The following is a 20,659-nucleotide window of genomic DNA, read 5'->3' as shown; positions in this document are numbered from 1 at the left end:
AGAACTTTAGAAGAGTACTTTTAATATTGGCCGGTTATTTTTCACACAGCGACGTTAACTAGTCATATCCCCATACTGTTAACGTAGGGCTATTTGTAAAGGTCACGCGTCAATGGGAAAGAGCACCGTGTATTGTGTATAGGAAAACGGACAGTAACTGCAGTATGTGTGTTATTAAACCTGTGTTTTAAGGTTTAATAGCTTCGTGTTCACTACTTTTACCCCCAGCTTATAGCGTATACAGTGTCGCACCTGATATGAACAAAGATTAACACGATTCTTTAGAAATTTTCATAGTGATGAATAAATTTGGTTTCGTCAAATTTATTGAGTTCAACACATGCCTTTTCCACACTTCCAGTCATTCCTGGAGGTCCACAGCTAAACACACCAACACGACGAACCTGAAATGCAATGAAAAATATCACAGCTTCAACTTAGTATCAGGGGCTGTGATATTATGGGAGAGCTCACTCGTACACGGCAGTATAATTTTGATTTAGGATTTCTGATTTGAGAGAATTTATGTGAACAATTTGAAGTCATCGAAGGTCGGCAAAAATGTGCATGTCTTTTGTTGTACAGATTACATTTTTAAATGTATTGTTAAAACAATAACAAAATAAAATATCGGGTAAAATTATATTCTTCAGAGGTTAATGCAACTACAACTATGCTTTTGAAAACATAAAATTGTAGCAAAGTCCGGCGGTTTACCAACTGAGTTAATGGGGTTGAGACACACATGTCCAGGTTTATTTGTTCGTATAATGTGTATCGAAGATTTGCTTTAAATCTTTTACACTTTTGTGGATGGGGCTCTTAATGTATATTTTAAAAGCGCTCGATAGCAAGTACATATGCTTATCGAGTTTTTACGGCATAGGAGTATTCGGTGCATTATAATAAAGAGCAATATTACGACCACAAAATGACAGCGACAATTTACCTGATAAGCCCCAGATAACCATAGGTTGTCCATTTGTATTGTACTGACTATAGAGGGCGACAGTATCGATTGTTTTCTCGATATATGGCCGTTTTTTCCATGGCCGCTTTCGAGCCCAAGTCCCGCCCCCGCAGGTGGTCGCCGTAGTACCACGATGTGTTTTGTTAGGGGGTGGAGGAAGCGAATATTAGTTATCTAGTGTTCATCAGTATACAGAAATCACAACAAATTATTTTATATACCTCTTGATGTCCCTGTTGAAGAGAGCTGAGGAATGACAAGAAATTTGGTCTTCCAAAATGAGTGACTGAAAGAAGTCCAGTGAAGAGAGATCGACCTGATATCTTCTGAAAATGACGCTCACAGATATACTGAAAACATTTTTTCAAAATAATATTTCAAAATTAGTTTATTTGTTTGCACTTTATAATGAGGATCACTAAGGGAGTGTTCATAAATAGTTTGGTAAGTTGGTCGGAGAGTATGGTGCCAAAAAAGGGGAACCTATTAATGGGATTTTTTGTTTCGACATAGCTAATTTGTACGTTACAGCATCTTCCGCATCGGTTAAATTTTCCGTAGGGTCTTCACTTAAAGAAGACGTCGCAGAAGACGTCGATCAAGCGAAAAAGGTTCGAAAAGAGCTACTCATTTGAGCGAAAAGAACAAAAGGGCGCTGCTGGACAACATCGTGGTTGTTATTCTTCCGTTTCATGTATATTATTGAACGTAAATGCTAGAGACCGCACAATTTTACGTAGAAGACTTGTAAACTTAAATGACTTACAGAATTTCAGAAAATTTAAGCAAATGTAGCATTCATTTCCTGCGTGAACTTTACGTCGTATGTCTGCTACTGATGCAATTTATACATATTTAACGTAAGTGTTTTAGCTGCATTCTGCTCCACTTACCAGCATAGTTGTACGCAAATCAAATTGCTCATAGAACTGTGTGATAAACAGGTGTATGGTGACAAAGTTACTGACGTCGTTTTCTTCGACCTCGCGGATGATGTCTGTCAACCATTCGAATTGTTTCTGCGTTCTCGTTACCCAAATGAAATGAACCTATGATATATAAATTAGAGCAACCCGTTGAAAATATTTCAATAATTAAAGAGTTTCAGTTGCAATTGTGCACCAGATGTAAATCTCAGTTATCATCAGCTATCTCCTTCAAAGCCATGTGTGATTTGCGCCACAGCGCCGCTCTCAATATTTTGTCGAATTTCTCCTTTTTGCACCATTTGTAATGGCCACTGGTGTACATAAAATAAATGCCCTGTGAAAGACTAAGCCTGAAGTGCTTTAATTACAGTAAAATTTAACATTTATAATAAAACCGGGTATCTCCGGTTTTATTCTGAACTCACTGTATGCATATCGATATTCGTCTATTCGTTAGACGCTGTTCGTTATTCGTACATCACATCAGCTGCGTGTAGCTCTGCCAGTAATCATGATAATAATACGATTGGCGAGATTATACACATTGTATAAAGCGCTGTTCGTCTTTACGTATAATCTGTGTGCATATCGAAATTCGTACGTCTTGTTTATTCGTCCTAGCTGTGTAAAACTACGCCAAACAATAATACGTTTAGCGAGCTGATGATTGTGGGCACAAATATAATTATAAACAAACTTAATTGAGCGTAGAGACACAGGCCAATTAGAAACACTGATTAACGCCCGGAAAGTAACAAGGGGTTCTTAATTTACGGTGTGAACTTTTTTACAGCATGTATATCTAGATTTGATAGTTCATTAGCATACCTTCTTGCATTGCAACCGTTGACGGTTATTTGACATTTGAGTGATGTCTTTAAGGATGGATGCAAATGGCGTAACACCAATACCCCCGCCAACCAGAACCGACACATCAAAGTTATACCAATCCTGGTGACCTTCACCGTAAGGTCCGTCTAAGTAAACCTGTACGTAGAAAATAAGTGGAAAGATGCATTTAGGTCATCTCTCATGGTAATACCGTAAAAACTCGACAGTTAGCATATGTGCTTACTATCGAGCGCTTTTAAAACATGCAAGCACGAAGAGCCCCATCCACAAACAAACTCATATTGAACATAGAAATGAATAAAAACAGCTGGCTCTCAACACGCGATATTCATAATTCCCGCGCCGAAATTGTCTAGTGCATTGACGTCATGGTTGCTTGTGCTCAATTGTTGCCGGCCTTCATTGCATTACTGATACGTCATTGCACTGGACAATTTCGGCGCCCGGGAATTTTGAAAATCGCTTGATGAGAGACGGCTGTATTACTTATTGACAATATGAGTTTGTTTCAAATAAAACGACATGATTCGTGCTTGATAATTAATGTTCTATCATATAAGGCATTATGTTATGATTACCGGAGACATCCTTTAAGCTTTCAATTTAAATATAAAATAGCATTAAATAATTATTACAAAACACCACCCCCTGGAAGCTAGAGCCCGCGTCTTTGATACTAGATTTCGCATGTCTAATTCACTAAAAGCGTATTTCTTTACTAACCTTAGGATAAGGGCAGTCTCCTAAGACATCCGGATCATATGTATTCCGCAAGTTAATCGTCCATGGGCCAACAGCTCGAATGTATAAAGACAAATGTGCTTCATGTGGTGATGAAGACAACGTGAAGGGATGGTATTCCCCGCTTCTTAACTCTTTGCAGGCAATGCGTACCCACTGTCCAGACTTAAATTCGAATCCTCTTGGTCGTCTTAATACTAAATGTGTCACATCTATGACGAGAAAGCGAAAAAAGGTTATACCACAAAAGATTATTGCATAAACAAACTTATTGGGTATTCTGGAATTGCTATCTGTTTGTATGTCTCTATTTTTTGACCTTCAACTTGATTTATATTATATCACGAAAACAATATACAAATTATATGGAGTACCTGATGGTAGTAGCTCAGCTTTTACAACAGAAATTTCTGCTTTATTCCGGGAAATACTGACAAGCTTATCCAGCGTGAACAGGATGGCAGGACCCAGGAAGAAGAACCACATAACGGGAGGTTGTACCAGAAGTCCGATACCATGAAGAATCATTAACATGTATAGGACAATATACAAACTATGAGTAAGCCAGAAGACCCGGAAGACATGACGACGGGCATTTTGTGTAGCAAATGTGTATATAACGGCACACATTAGGACCATGAGAACTCCGGTGAAACCGGTAATTGTGCTCCAACACCAGTAATGGAAATTGGTCAACGTGTGTGATCTTAAAACAAATAAAATCAAATCAAAATTACGTGAATTCTTATTACTCACCAACAAGGGTGAAAATAAGAGAGCTTGAACCAGGGCCACTTTGGCAAAAAAGTGGCCCTTGGTTCACCAAGATTTGGAGTGAACCAGGGGCCATTTCCAATCACCAAGGGGCCGATAAAAATAAAGATGTACTAAAATTGAGATGGAACCAAGGGCCATTTCAGAGTTTCTGGGGGCCAAACGACTCCCGTCTTCCACTTATTTTCACCCTTATTCACCAATAATATTCGCATATTATTACAAATTAATAACCTCATATCTATTTAACTATGTCAACCTTTCAAGTGAGGCACATTGCATCCTGGGAATAATTTCCACGCGTTTCAATTGATCAAAAGTGACAATTAATATCGCTGAGTTGATATTGATGAATGTTCAAAATCAAAAACAGGACTAAGCCATTGTCTATTGGTAAACCTAGCTTATTTTAAATACATCAAAATAAAAGAAATTGTGAATTAATTAATACTTTCGTATACTTCTGCCACTTGTGTGGAGTTATGATCAAGTGGCACAATATGTCATAAAATGACGCACGTTTTGAGATTGCAGCAGAAAGAGAAAGGAGAAATTTTACAAAATGTCTGCCACAAACTACAAACACTTACCGATGAAAGTAATCTGGGAAATAACATGACAAGTCGTCTGGCGGCTGGGTATTGATCTTATAAAAATTAAAGGCATGGCCAATAATATGAACAACAGAAAAACAATAATAACATTATAACTTTTAATTTTATTTTCACTTTGTTGAAGTTACTTTTATATAATTATTATTATTATTTTCCCGTCGCGCGATACCATGACTTTATGATTTCCAGTCACCCTAATCAGAAGATACAAAAGGCATATATTTATTGTATTGTTGTTTTATCACTTCATGGAGTGTTCTTGAATTACCGTAAAACCCCGTCTACAAGCATATAGAGTGCTTCTGATGAAAGCTACATTAATCCAGGCGCCATTATGGAGTTTGAGCAAATAAATTACGGATCCAAGCATATACAAACAAGTATTATTTTAAGACCAATCTATTGTATTGGTATATTTACGCTTGCTTCGAATTAATTTACCTTTCATAAAAACACTATATATATGCTTGTAGACGGGGTTTTACGGTATACTCTTTCAATATTCCTCTACTATGAGATGCCTGCAAAATACACTTTGGGTCGGGTTTACAAGCTTTATTTTGGCACGTTTTCCTGACTCACGTTTCTACAAAATTTAGCCATGATTAATATTGAACACTTTTTAATCATTGTGTCGTTGAAACGATTATAAACTTAACATTCACAGTAAGCTTTTCCGACCCTCCCCTCTTTCTCTCGATGTTTATAGTCCCGTGATGACCCTAGTCATTAGGCTAATTTAGAATACTGGGTATAATTATTTTAACAATCTTGTTCATTGCACAACGCTTGGTAATCGTATTGTGTTTAAATAAATGCATATCATCATCATCATCATCATCATCATCATCATCATCATCATCATCATCATCATCATCATCATCATCATCATATGCATATCACCAATACAATCTTCATAATCACCATCATCATCATCGATGGTATTACTTACACGTAAACAGAAGCGCTAATCTAGCAATAATCTTGTGCATAGAAGTAGCGGCATCAAATGGTATGTAGAGGCGTAAGAATGTTTCTCTAAGCTTTGTAATGACGTTACGACACATGGTAATTAACAGAGATGAGTAAGTAAACATCATGACACTTGCTGCTCCTTTCGTTATCGACAAACCATAACCGGCAGTACGTCGCAGTCCTTTATGCTCTCGTTCTGTCGAAAACGCTGCATGCAATAATTTACATAAAAATATGGTTAATCGATAACAGCAATGTATTGTGGTTTATATCAAGAATCCTGAAAAGTATATTACGATGTTTACATTCTGGACAACCTCTTTTGCTTTATACAACTACACAAGGTAAAATAATGCAACAGTCATGTGTCTGTATCAGACCACGTAAAATCCAAAACCCCAAATTGTAGAATGCACCTGTAACTAAGTTTATGCAAACAAATTTCAACTTCCTTCATTTTTCCCTGTAACCTTTTTACATGTCAGACCTACGGAGGGCGTACCAAATACATGTCAACTCATCTATTTTTCTTATAATTGGTCCCTTCCTGCCGTTGATGGCGTTTTGGCTCGGCTAACTCTAATCAGGTTGGAATTTTCGACAAAGAAAAGCGTTACATTCAGTCCGTTTCAACCTCCCCGTGGATATTCCTATTCCATATTTAATTCTTTGCACTTCGAGAGATAGAAGATACATGGATTAGCAAAGTGGTACCCAAGCATAAAAACAATTCCAAACAAAGACACAACAAGTTTAAAGAAGGAAAAACTAAATCTCCGGTCCATTTTAGAAATTGTTACAAACTTACTATATGCTCGTTCGACGAAAATCAAGACGCAGGTGATGATATACATCGAAAGCCAGAATATATGAAAACGATTGTTCTCAATGTAACTCAGTATCGATCTCCAACGATATGCTTTCCGTGTTAAGACCTCGTCTCCTCTAGCGTCTCTACCTTAATGGTACCTCTTAATCCAAATCTACTTAGACTACCAAAGAAAAAAAAGGTCTTAATTACTGCCATTTCGGTTTTTCAATGATTAAAAACAATTATTGACATGAAATTTGAAATAACACGACGTAAAGCTGGTGTAGGAACACACTTTATCATACCACAATTTTACATATTGAAGCTAAAATGGAACAAATTCGCGCGAAGCGCGCCTAAATTTGCATTTTTAACGCTGAAATGGTCGAAATTAATATCGTCAAAATCACATGCACAAAGGCGTTTCTCTTTTTCTCCAATTTCTCTTCAGGCTTTTTTGATACCTGGGGCGCCCGCACGTTTAAAAAGGGCTGTATACGTAACTGGAATGTACAATATCGAAAAAAAAACATCCAGCCCAGCAAACACAAAAACGTTTTAAAAACGTTTGAAATAAGTTATATTTTGGCTTTTGGTTTAGCTGAAAACGTTTTAATAACATTAAAATGTCGGGTTATATAAAGGTCATGATAACGTTTTAAAACGTTTTGTATGAAAACACATTACAACAATATTTTTAAATGTTTTCAAAAAATGTTATTGTAAACTATTTTTGCAAACATTTTTGCCAAATATTGTGTCAATACTTAAATAACATTATGTGAAAATATTTGAATCCAGCAAACACAGAAATGTTCTATGATTATGAATGAAGATGATGAAGATGACCACAATGTACATTACAACAGACTACCAAAGACTACATTAAAATGTCGGGTTATATAAAGGTCATGATAACGTTTTAAAACGTTTTGTATGAAAACACATTACAACAATATTTTTAAATGTTTTCAAAAAATGTTATTGTAAACTATTTTTGCAAACATTTTTGCCAAATATTGTGTCAATACTTAAATAACATTATGTGAAAATATTTGAATCCAGCAAACACATAAATGTTCTATGATTATGAATGAAGATGATGAAGATGACCACAATGTACATTACAACATCGTGCGAGGGTAGAAGGCCGGGGTAGAAGGCGGACCATTTCCAATTAGATTCAAACAATTTTGTCTGAGTTTGTCAGTTAACTAAAATCGATCTTGGCTAAGATAACTAATAACATACTATACCTTCCGTGTTTCTCCTTTTCGTTTTTGAATACGTTAATATTATCTGGAAGTAAATAAATATTAAAAAGATATAAAGTTTAATTATGACACTCAAAAAAGTAAGACCAACTGATTATAATATATGTATCGAAATAATATTTAGATCTTTAGATTCAAGAGATTCAATTTACCAGATATCTGCAGTGCCGACTCGTTAAAATCATCCTTATGTTCAGCCATCAAAACGATGAAGTCTTGGAATGTTAATTCTGCTTTATTTTCAAACCCAGCAGCAATGAACATCGAATCAATGACTTTCTCTAGTTGGGACGATTCTAATGAGGCATTCACCATCTCCATCATAGACCTAAAAGATAGAACATTAACATTGATTACGCTAATATAGGCACGGAACGTTGTTGGGCATCTAGATAATTATTTGCAGTGTCCAAATAAATCTTGCGAATGCGTGTTGTTTACTTTTTTTTTTCATAAAATATAGATGTTAGAGCTAGACCATCGAAACATTTTTGATGGCCCTTAATCGGAGTTGATTCACTTTTGCCAAATACTCTACTATATCAACTTGTAAGTCTGTAGTCAGATATACCGGTATCCAATAGAACCAGATTTGATCGTCTATTTATGTATGTATTAGTGAGAGGGATTTTGGCACACATTTAGGGGGCACCATTAATACGCTCTAAATGGCTTATCTTAACACCAGTATTTATAAAACAAGGCATGCAAGAATTATGTTGTTATCCCTCTTACTTTTTCTTTCATAAAATATAGATGTTAGAGCTAGACCATCGAAACATTTTTGATGGCCCTTAATCGGAGTTGATTCACTTTTGCCAAATACTCTACTATATCAACTTGTAAGTCTGTAGTCAGATATATACCGGTATCCAATAGAACCATATTGATCGTCTATTTATGTATGTATTAGTGAGAGGGATTTTGGCACACATTTAGGGGGCACCATTAACACGCTCTAAATGGCTTATCTTAACACCAGTATTTTTAAAACAAGGCATGCAAGTATTATGTTGTTATCTGATATTTTTTTTTTTTAAACAAACATTGTTTGTCATTTGGCTGAGAAAATTTTCAAGCAAAAAGGTGTGTCTCAGAATTGTCTTATTTAAATATGTATCGATCGACTCCAGCTGCAGCTTGGCTATGAATTTTCTTGATGGCCCAGTCAGGGAACTTAAACTAGACCTGCTGTGGCTCAAGAGCCACGTATGTCAGGTGGTGGTTTCCGATTATGATGACCTCTGCAAGACATTTGACCCCAACATTAAAACCAATGTATTACTTTCAAATAGGTGTTTTTCCTTATCTGTTATGGTTAAGGATATTTTTTTCAAACCCTTAACTGACCATCGACCCCAGTTTCATGTTTTGATTTTCCATTCATTTCGAAGATTATATTCGCAAAATTTAGGCCCATTTGGGCAAGTTTCAACATTTACCTCGGAATGACCTCGGTTGATTTCAGATTGATTTTTTATGTTCCCCTCATATATCGGATGACCCTATATGACATTTGACTTTAGATGACCTTAGCTTGATTTGATTTGAGCAGCTAGTCTGGATGATTTTGGTAGTCTTAGTGTTGTTTGGTTACATTCACGCTACCGGCCTTGTGTGACCCCAAGCGTGGTACATCTTCAGTCAATGGTTCTTCCAAGTTTGGTGGTCATAGCATGTAAGTTAGAGTAGGGATAGCAATTTTAAGTTTTTCACAACCTCTTCATAACCTTTGACCCCTATCTGTGTACAACTTGTTATAAGTTGGTCAGTGCTTCTTGTGCCCAAGTGTAGTCGAAATCGGTGTAAGCGTATGGGACCATTAGCATTTTAAAAGTGGGTTTGACGAATTGGTTCCCAATTTTCCCGATGAGGCATCCCGGGTGAGGCATATTATAAGTGGTTGCACCACCTAACATAAAGATATCTGGGAAGGGCGAGTGACAAAAAGTCTCGCAAAGTCTCGATTCTAAAAGCGGTATATCAAGTCTATTACCTGAATTGACATAGGTCAATCCCAGGGAAGTTAGTACCCTACTCGGCATTCTTAGTAGCCACGTCTATGGATGATATTATTCCTGTGTTTCATAATATACTTGTTGTCATGTTTTATTAATATCATACAATATAATACAGTAAACATGGTATATAATAGGTATATAAACTATTCTATAGTAAATCGGTTATACTACGGGTACGGGACCGATGAGGCATATTATATACTAGAGACTGATCGTGAAAATAATTAGAACAGAGACCACCGGATATACAATATTTTTTGTATACGGCTATGTACGTTAACCCATTCCGTCTAGACATAAGGTCAACTTACTTTAGCATGGTATTGAATGCTTTTCGATCTAATGCTCCGGATCCGTCAAGGTCATACATGTTAAACATCATACGCATCTTATCTTCAGGTTGACCTGATGCCAGTAAAGAGAAGGTTGAAATCGGTAATATTTATGAGGTGATTTAGAATACAGCAGATCATTTCGGTAATTAATTCCCGAAATCATTCGCAAAGAAACTGCGACTACGTCATCGTCGATATGCGAATCTTTACTTCGTACGGTTGATCTGGGCATCGACAATGACGTTGTTTCGGTTACTTCGCAAATGATTCTGGGAACTGTCGAAAACTAGGTGAATTTACAACTACTCATCTGAACCAGTGCATATAGCCAGAAGTTGTGTTCAATTAATACTAACTTCTTAAATTCACGATGGGAAGACAAAGAAACATAATGATACCATATTAATTTGATTTCAAAATAGAAACACTTTTAGGGGCGCTTAATTTAAAAAGAAAGGGCGAGCATAAAACTGTAAAATAGGTTGTTTTCTTGTTAGCATTAGCCAATCGCATGGTCATCTCAAAACGAGATTCTACCCGCAAAGTGCCGTCAAACGCGTACATTAACTGCCGTGTACGCTTTGCAAAAGCCTTCGCATGCGTTTGCATAGAAGACCTCGTTTTGGTAACAAGATGGCGGTTCCGTGCAAAGGTTGAATTGAGTGGCCACTTAGGGGGTACACATGGTCCCGAGCAACAGTTTTGGGCACAGGTGATATCCATGTAAAAATCTAATTAATGCAGATTGATATTTTTGCACACGCGGACATGGATACGAATACGAGGTGTCAAAGATTTTGGTGACTTCAAATACTATTTGTATTTCATAAAATATCTGATCCCGGTCATGTATTTCATTCGCATTATTGTCCTAATTTATACATTACTATTACAAACAGTCATTCACATTTTAATTAGTAGACTTTCTTTGAAAAAAACAAAATCACTGCTGCCTGATGGGATCATAGTAGTTGACCCGTGTCTGGTATTCCGGGAGATTGCTAGAGGGCGCTTTTACTCTCATCAACAGGTAAGATTCGATACACTAACGACTCTTTATGCGGTGACCTTAAACGGCCAAGTAAGAGTTAAGTGTGAATTATTACCTTGAGTAAAGGTAACGAGGATATCCAAAACTCCTGAATGAGATCGTTCCACTGTTGGTTTTATCCGCCAGTTCAAACATCTTTTCAACGAAGAGACTATCAGGTTTCATCGAAAGGGTTTCAGCAAATTCAGTTTTGGTAAGTTCAAATGCCATTATAGGTTGGTCTCTGCCAAGAGCTTCTTTCACTCCTCGGAATTCATCAGTATCAACGTTCAGCTTAAAACCTTCAAATAGGACAGAATTTCCGTTTTATTTGAAATTACGAGTATCGTTCTGGGCATATATCGTATATATATTCGTATTCAGAATGCATTTCGATGTCTGATGTGCTCTAATGTACCACAATAAATTACTGTCCAAACGTTCATACCCCATCCCTTAAGGGCGCGCCAAGAAGCATTTACAGTAATCTATAAAACGATTCTCTTATAAACCATCATGCGCAGAGTTTCCACCTCGATACACCTGAGCAGACGAGTGATGGAGTTAGTCTACCCCCTCTCCCGCCATGGAGAAAATGTGAACAGCAAAGAGTAAAGTGTCCTTAAAATGGCCTAAAATGGAACCAAAATTGACAAACGGGGACGAAAGTTTGGCTTTGCCCACTCACATTTAAATCTGGCTATGCTACTGCATGTAATCTGGAAATTAATGTAATTGGAGTCGGAATGTTTAATATCCTAATTATATCCATGTATTTATTTGAGTGTATGAATTAAAAACTGGGCGGATCGTTGATTTGAAAAATTGATAAATTACCGGCCGGAAAGGCTAAAATTGACTGAAATAGGTTGATTTTCATTTTTGCAGATTCGGTGAGAGGCTAACGCCTGCTCCACAGCCGATCCTACTGTATACACTTCTTTAACAAATGTTTATGGCAGTAATTTTGATAGATTAATATTTATATTTGACTTCAACATACCTGTGCAAAGACTAGCTTGAAAAATCTTTCTAAACTCTTCTGTCTATCTTCTTTGGTAATAGCCAGGGCACGTAAATTCTTCTCCCTCTTCTGCATCTGTTTTCCTCTAATCCCGACATTTGGTTTAGCCAGCCAATGTTCAAAGTCGCTAATGAACGCGTTTCTCATGATTTCGCTGTCAAATCTGATCACCAAATCATATTCCTTATTCACCTCAATCAAGACATATTGCCGTTTACGGTCGGATGAAACGGAGAATGTAAGGTCTGTTACCATGCTTAGATCGATGGTTCGATATGTCTTCATGCCATCTTCGTGGTTGACTTGAATTTGTTTTCCGTTACAAAGTGTGATTTGGACTTGACGATGACCTTCCTTAGGACCACACCATTCAGCAGCTATGAACGTGAGAACACGGCACTGTTACTTTATAATGTGACTTATATTAAAACATATAAAAGCATATTATGAGAAGCGAACACTGTGTAATGTAATCAAGGCGTTGTTTGAAATTGCTAAAGATTGTGTTTCATATATATAAAATGCTAGAGTGAACAATAGCCCACGAGGAGTGACACAGGTCTAGAACTTATATAGGTACCTAGGCACTATAAAAGACAACCACATGGGTCAATCAGTGGTTAGGCACAACAAGAGTAAAATGGGTACAGTAAAGCATGGGACACATGAAATAAGATGCTTATGCACTATGCTCTTCAAGGATGGGCGCAGTTGTCAGAAAGAAACCCTTGTCTTAAAGAAGCCCTGTATATCAATAATATAAAGTGTAATTCAAACTTTTGTAAAAATGCAAGAAATTGCTTAAAATGGTCATCTTTTTTACCAATATCACCAAAAATGCGCATTTTGGTCTACTTATAAATTTTAAGAGGTCATAGGTCACAGAAAAATATTGTTATTCTTTTTTTTTAAACCAAACATCCATCTTGATAAATTCATACATTTTCCATGATGCATAAGTCATTTTTCAAAGAAAAAAATCCCCAAATTCAGTTGTTGTTTTTTTGTCAAAACTTAAAAAAACACACCAATAAATGGCATTTTCACGCATAAATCGATCAATCCAATTAGGACCCAAGTTTTTCTCCGTATGGAGTGACTGTTTAAACAAACAAACAAACAAACAAACAAACAAACAAACAAACGTTCTGTTTAAAGCTAAAATCAGGAGTTGATTATAATATTTTATACACATGTTATTTACAATACCATTAACCTCAACGATAATTTCTTAAATAAGATTTAGATTGGGCTCGCTTTCTTTCTTCTTTGTTTTCCCAGATGTCCTGGGGTTCTTTTGCTATAATTATAAAAATGTTGAACAGATTTTTTGAGTTATTATCTTCCAAAAAGAGAGTAGTTATGTTTTGTGATGTTGTTTTTTTAGATAAAAAAAAAGTAGTACATGCAGTATATTATTCATACCTTGATGTGATATGCTCGAGACCTTAACATGTGGAATCCTACTGTATTTCTTGCGAAGAGTCTTCTGTTTTATCAGAAAATGCAAAACTGCAACACAGCCTTGTTATTTAAAGAAAAAGAACAATGTACAGTTTTAGTTACCAAGTTCTTCAACTCAATCAACTCAACTGTACCATTTATTGGACCAATTTCTGATAATCTCTCATCGAATGACCCCATTTTTCAAATTTCAAATTTTGATGACTTTTGACAATTATATTATACCAACTTTTATATTTTAACTCAAAATTTGTCCGTCTCACGGAAAGACCCCCTTTTTGGTAAGGTTTTCCCAAGTCTCACGGAAAGATCCCCCCTTTTTTTGGGGGGCTTCTCACTGAAGACTCCCTTTTAAGTGTCTAGGCTCTCACCGAAAGACCCTATTTTGGAACTTCCGTCACTTCCAAAGTCGAGTCCCCCCGGACGTATGATATGTAAGTTTGAATATCGCAAGCTCTCTAATATTTGGACTTAAAACGCCCAACCTAAATCCACGAAGTGGATCGTTGTTAATGGGGCGCAATGTCGATTATACCAAACCACCAGGATGACTGTTATAGACGAATCCAAATACACGCATTCCTACACCTTACTAGCAGCCTTTTAGTTGGGTAGCCGTCGGCTACAATGCACTCAAAATGTGAAATGATTCGGCCTTGGCGGAAATTTTAAACTGCATTCCATCACCCGTTTTACACCTTCCGCGAAAACACAGGCAGACAAAAGAATAACACAATACAGTTCCCTTCGACCGTACACACAGCATGGTATATTCGCTGTTGAAGTGACATAATAATCGGATAACTATACACGCGGTATCTATGCATTGATGTACTTGCGAACAACATATATGTATGAATAGATGCGACGGGATTACCTGCGGAATTATCTCCATTATATATATTATTAGCTATTATTCTATTAACCCTCCTCGTCCTTGCATCTAGGTGTTAGGCGGCTTTTATTTGCACAATTGGACGCTCAAAGCACCAGGTTGGTGCTAGCGGCTACCCAAAGATGTCCGACCAAATCCTGACCATGACTTGGCTACTTGGATTCGTCTATAGATCAGGGCCATGAACATGCATATAATAGGTGAGCTCCGTTTTTCGAGCCCCGTTTTAACACACCTGTAACTATTTATGTGGGGATCAAATTTTAGTCTCATAAACACTAGTGACGCAGTGGTGACCACATCACCGTAAACCAATGTATTATGTAAAACGTTTTTAAAACACATGCGAGGTTTAAAATAGAAAGAGACGGGGCACATTGTTCCTTTGAAAAAAAAAGTGTGTCGAGGCTTGTGGATTGCCGAAGTTTGATTTGCCGACAGGCTATTCATAAAACTGATTCCTTTGTTTCGAAAAAAGGGGTATGTGGCACTATTTTTGACAGACCACAGGACAAACTTCATTTTGTAAATGGTGCGCCTCTTACCTACAATCCATATAGCAGCCGCTGTAAAAGTAAGCGCAAATGAAACCTGACTGTGAGTGAAGTAATCATACGTCCGTAAGTTTGTACACTCATCCATGTCAAATTCGGATACCGTGCGGTTCATGTTTCCATGGCCACCTTTGTTTGGATCTACGGCTTCTTCCCAGCAAGGATCTCCTAAGAAATAAGAGACATGAGAAAAAGTAATTTAAAAAGTATAAGACTATACTGAATATTTCGTTTGTACTTTGCCCAATGCACTCCCACTTTGGAGGTGGTACGTATGTAGGGTCGTTAAACCCCCTCAAAAACACTCCATATTTTGTTAATGCTCTGCCACATTTTTCTTTTCGATCTGTCACCCAAAGACCCTTATTTTTTCCATTTGAACAGTCATCTATCACTGACTTTGTTACATTAAACTAGAAATCCAATTTTCACAGCTTTTGTCTCCCAACCAATGATCCCATTTCAAAAAATGGTAATATTCTCACTAATTTATATCCAAACGGTGCGTCTCTCACCCAATGACACCCATAATTTAGTTTGTACAATTTGCTCTCACCAAATGCCAAAAATCTTGCTCTCACCCGCTAACCCCATATCTTTTATATTTTGCTCTCACCGAATGCTCAAAGTGCCAACCCTACACCTATATCCATTTCATATATACGTTGCCTAAACAAATCGTCATACCTTCTACAAAGTGGAAAACATCCTGTTGAATTGCATCTGCAGATATGTTGGTACATCTTGTAATGACGTCATGTAATGTGAGCCCATGAATATAATTCATCTGCTCCTTAGTAAATAATCTGTGGTTTTCGATATTTAAGAAAATAAATCAGCTTCGCTTTCTTTCTTCACCTCCGCGACGAACTACATTTCGATATTTTTTTGTAACGCACCGGATACCGCCTTCATATATAATAGTTGTATTAATATTTAAACTACTTATCATTATATTTATCATTATTAATACAGGCTGTGTCAGAATGATTGGTACCCATCAATTTTGATGTGTATTGAAAATTTCTTTTTCCAAATGCGATGTTCATCGGGTATTCTTGAATGTCCAGAATGTATAGTTTACGACTATTAGAGTTATACAATTAATCTACTACTTATTAAGCAATTTGATGTGTCAGACTGATGTATTATAAATGAATACCGATGGGTTTCAATCATTTTGATATCGCTTGTATAAACACAGTAACACGAATACCAACACCAACACCATATAAGTCCAAACATATTTTTATTATATTTAAATCCTCTATGGCGTAAAAACAAACGACCGGATGCTTTGGTCGTCATTAATTAACAAACATACCCATTATGTTCATTTTCAAACCAAAATCGATCCCCGTCTCGTATCCGAATAAACTGATCTACAATTATAGTACGAAAAAGTTCTCCCGGTCCTCTTGCAGTTGTCTCAAAAAGTCCTCCTACCCAAAGGTCGACTATATCTATGTTATTTTGGTATACTTTTTCCAAGTTACGTAATACCTATAACAGGTAACACAGAAACGTTGAAAACCAAATTAAATGTAGGTAAACTGGTCAACAGTCCGCCCATCACTATACCCCATCAAATTTTGGTATCAGCAGAAAACACAACTATTTTCCTAACTCCAGTGAAATTTTAAGCTTAAAATGTTTCGTTTACGTCATTAACAAGAACATGGTAGTTTGAGAGTACACCACAACAAAAGTCATGTAGGCCTAATGTACATACTGTTAAATACAACAAGAACAACAACAACAGCAACAACAACAACAACAACAACAACAACAACAAAACTGCATGTTAAAGCGCATAAACCTTAAGGCGCTAAACACCCCAGCAAACACAAAACGTTTTCGACATCCTTCGCAAAAGGTTATAAAAGGTTGTCAGGAAACGTTTAAATGTCGGGTTATTTAAAGGGTATATTAAGAGTATAAAACGTTTTCATAACCTTAAAAAACATTTTCTGATAATCTACTGCTCAGCAAACAAAAATGTTTTACAGAAAACGTTTAAATGTCGGGTTATACAGCGTGTCCCAAAAGTAACTTAACATTGTGAATTGGCCATATCTCAAATATTTTCTTCTTCATACCAAAATGGAGAACATATTCATATAGATTGATCTTTTAGAATTATTCTGATACCAAAAACAGCATTATTGATGACCCTTTGACCTTACTGTGCGACTGTATATAATGTGTGTATCAAACCCACAAAAGCAAGCTCGTGTGTTCTTTGTTCAAGAACATGAATGATGTGCTTCCCTGAACAATAGAGTTGGTTCACTCACTGCGCACGCTACATTTAGGTATGAACATTCATGGATTACATGGCTTAGCGTGACTGCTGTTTTAGATTATAATTAGGATATATTGACAATATTAAACTTAACTTTAAAACAGTTAAAGTGAAGATGAGTTTCCTATAGATTAAAGGATTCAGGTTGTATGGTTCTTTGCAGAGACAAAGTCGGACAAACACACTGAAGCAATGTTTAAGGAACAGTTTAATGTAAATTATGCACTACCCAGCCGAAATACAATCCAGCAACTAGTGCTGAAATTCCTATCAACTGGATCTGTTCATGATCTACTTCGGGCAGGACGTGGAAGAACAGGAAGATCGGCTACAAACATTGATGTCATACAAAGAGAGGTGGCGAAAAGCCCAAGGCGATCAGTATGTCGACTTTCAATGGAGAACAACCGCGTACAACTGTTCATCGAATCCTCAGAAAAGATCTTAAGTAGTTTCCATATAAAACCCAGATAAAACAGAAAATGAAGATTACGCATTGAAAACAAACAAACAAACAAAAAATCAAACAAACACAGCCAAATTAAACAAAACAGATTTTAAAATGATAACACGTTATATCGTGTTCACGTCTCAAATGACGATACAAATTTTGTGTTTATAAAAGTGGGTTTTACGGTACGGTAGATATCCATTAATTTCATGCCAAAGGGTCATGACCACATAGGCATGTTTGGTATCATAACATTTCTAAAAGAATTATCTACATACTGTGCAATTTTTGTAACAACACTATTAACCCAACGCAAGTTATGGAAAAATTCACAATGTTAAGGGACTTTTGGGACACCCGGTATAATGGGTATAAAAACGTTTTAACAACATTCCAAAAACATTCTTGAAAACTTGAAACCAAACATTCTAAACAGAATATTATTTTGGGGTTGAAAAAATATTTTGCGAAAAATGTTTGCCCAAAATATTTTCAATAACGTTTTAAAAATGTTTTCATGACCTTTATATAACCCAACATTTAAATGTTATTAAAAGGTTTTGAAAAACAAACCATTTTAAGAACATTTCTGTGTTTGCTGGGTTCAAATATTTTCACATAATGTTATTTAAGTATTGACACAATATTTGGCAAAAATGTTTGCAAAAATAGTTTACAATAACATTTTCTGAAAACATTTAAAATATTGTTGTAGTGTGTTTTTCATACAAAACGTTTTAAAACGTTATCATGACCTCTATATAACCCGACATTTTAATGTTATTAAAACGTTTTTGCCTGAACCAAAAGCCAAAATATAACTTATTTAAAACGTTTTTAAAAAGTGTTTGTGTTTGCTGGGACATTACCTAATACCCTTAATACCTTAAATCGTAAACCTAGTCGATAAAATCCATTTTCGATCACGCCTCACCAACTTAGTTTCGGGATTGAGCTTATGATCAGCGGGTGCTGAGATTTTGAGTTAGAAACGCGCCAGTTTTAAAAGCGCTCTATTAAAAAGGTGTTGGTTTAAATTCGGTTTAAATTGTAATTGGTCAGGAATAACCTTTTTGAAACCCATACTCCCTCTGCATGGCTTTACCTATATTTTCCACAACTGGAGTGACTATTTCAAATGAACGTTACCAGTTACTGTGGAAGACTTTAGCTAAATCTTCCACGGGGGGTAGTGTGGATTTTAAATGGAATAGATCATTTTAAGGGAAAACTCGTTAGCCATGTATCCACATTATTTACTTACTATTTTGTCATAATATTTTTAGCCTACCCATGTGTAGTTACTCATACCTGAAAAAACACGAGTTAATATATCAAATTGTTCATGAAGCAATTATTAGTAAACTATTTTAACACTCACACTATCGTCAATATCAGACATGGTACTGTCGTTGTAATGTGGATTAATTTCAAGAAAGCTGGTTTTCTTCTTCAGACCTAGCGCTTCACGAGCGGTATTGTAATCGGGCAAACCATGGTCCTGGCCACGAAGAATTGTTTCGACCATGAGGTCTCTGCGAGCAAAATTCAGTGGACCGTACACACGTCCTGAATAATTTGACCAAATACAAAGAGCTTACAACAATTAAAAGATATGAAGCTTTAAAAAGTAAAGAAACAGTTTTGGGCAATTTGCCATTTGCCTTTTGCTCACCTTGTAAGTCATTTACAATAACATTGTCTTCTCTATCTGTTATTTGAGATGCCATACCCATCAGAAAAGGTTCAATCCCATATTCTCGCACTGGTTGCTACAAAGATAAACACGAATGTATATATTATTTATCTTGCAACCCAGAGGTTGCCGGAGTTCGAATCCAGCTTCAGCCTAATGTTGTATGTTCCTCTTCCTTTATTTAATATTCTATTACCTCGACAGCAAATTATTGAGAATCGCTCTCTGATTTGTTAAAACATATCACGTGAGAGCCATTTATTCTGCAAAAAATGGTCAAGCGCCGTTCTATTCATAACATTACGTTTGGTTACGCGTATAATATTTCCGTGATCATATAAGCTGTCACTTACGCTGTGTACGCGCTCCACCACAAAGTAAACAATGTATTTGTGCAAAAAGTGACATTTTCGCACCATTTTGTAGTAATTGAGTAGAAATAAAAGGCGAAGAATTATAGCAGTATTCTACTTTACATCCAAATAATGTGTCCGCGGCAGTAATTGACGTTTTTCCTCGTACACATTATTTGGGTGTAAGATACTACATTACCCTTTATTTAAGAAGCAAAGGGTAATGGCGAATTGAAACAAATCAGAGAGTGATTCTCGGAATAATAAGCAGTAGATTCTTAATTAAACCACCCGGACTTAATCATTTTGATGATAAATTGACTTTTTAAAGTTAAGAAAGGACATTAAAATTCTGGAAAAGCTCAGTTACCCTCAGTAAGCCATTCAAATTGCAATCAAATGGTTGTAAATAAACTGAGTCTAAGGCCTAACATTACATGTAGAACTAGAGCGGTTAGCGCACCATAGCTGAACCATCATGGACCTTTGGCAGTATAATATTACGGTAGATGTGAGATGTAGGGGATATACCTTCTTTAGATTTTGAGATAAGACAAGGACTCGAAATAGGAATATTGACACGAGTCTTAT

The 20,659-nt window shown here is 36.3% G+C and overlaps 1 protein-coding gene across 1 annotated transcript in view; it reads right to left on the bottom strand.

The window, feature by feature from the left end:
- Positions 1-281: 281 nt before the first annotated feature.
- LOC140152206 (dual oxidase 2-like) overlaps positions 282-20,659 on the bottom strand; it is a 42,401-nt gene continuing 22,023 nt past the window's right edge. Inside the window, 20 exon segments of the mRNA XM_072174504.1 lie at positions 282-404; positions 1,192-1,320; positions 1,864-2,019; positions 2,728-2,886; positions 3,475-3,704; positions 3,867-4,198; positions 4,857-4,961; positions 5,844-6,063; positions 6,664-6,813; positions 8,093-8,268; positions 10,273-10,366; positions 11,403-11,428; positions 11,430-11,628; positions 12,326-12,727; positions 13,776-13,874; positions 15,255-15,431; positions 15,951-16,069; positions 16,588-16,766; positions 19,401-19,588; positions 19,695-19,791. Coding sequence (XP_072030605.1) covers positions 282-404; positions 1,192-1,320; positions 1,864-2,019; positions 2,728-2,886; positions 3,475-3,704; positions 3,867-4,198; positions 4,857-4,961; positions 5,844-6,063; positions 6,664-6,813; positions 8,093-8,268; positions 10,273-10,366; positions 11,403-11,428; positions 11,430-11,628; positions 12,326-12,727; positions 13,776-13,874; positions 15,255-15,431; positions 15,951-16,069; positions 16,588-16,766; positions 19,401-19,588; positions 19,695-19,791 — 3,360 coding nt within the window.

The sequence above is a fragment of the Amphiura filiformis genome, chromosome 5, assembly GCF_039555335.1.
Source record: "Amphiura filiformis chromosome 5, Afil_fr2py, whole genome shotgun sequence".
NCBI classification, from domain to species: domain Eukaryota; kingdom Metazoa; phylum Echinodermata; class Ophiuroidea; order Amphilepidida; family Amphiuridae; genus Amphiura; species Amphiura filiformis.
This window is presented reverse-complemented; position numbering and strand designations above follow the sequence as displayed.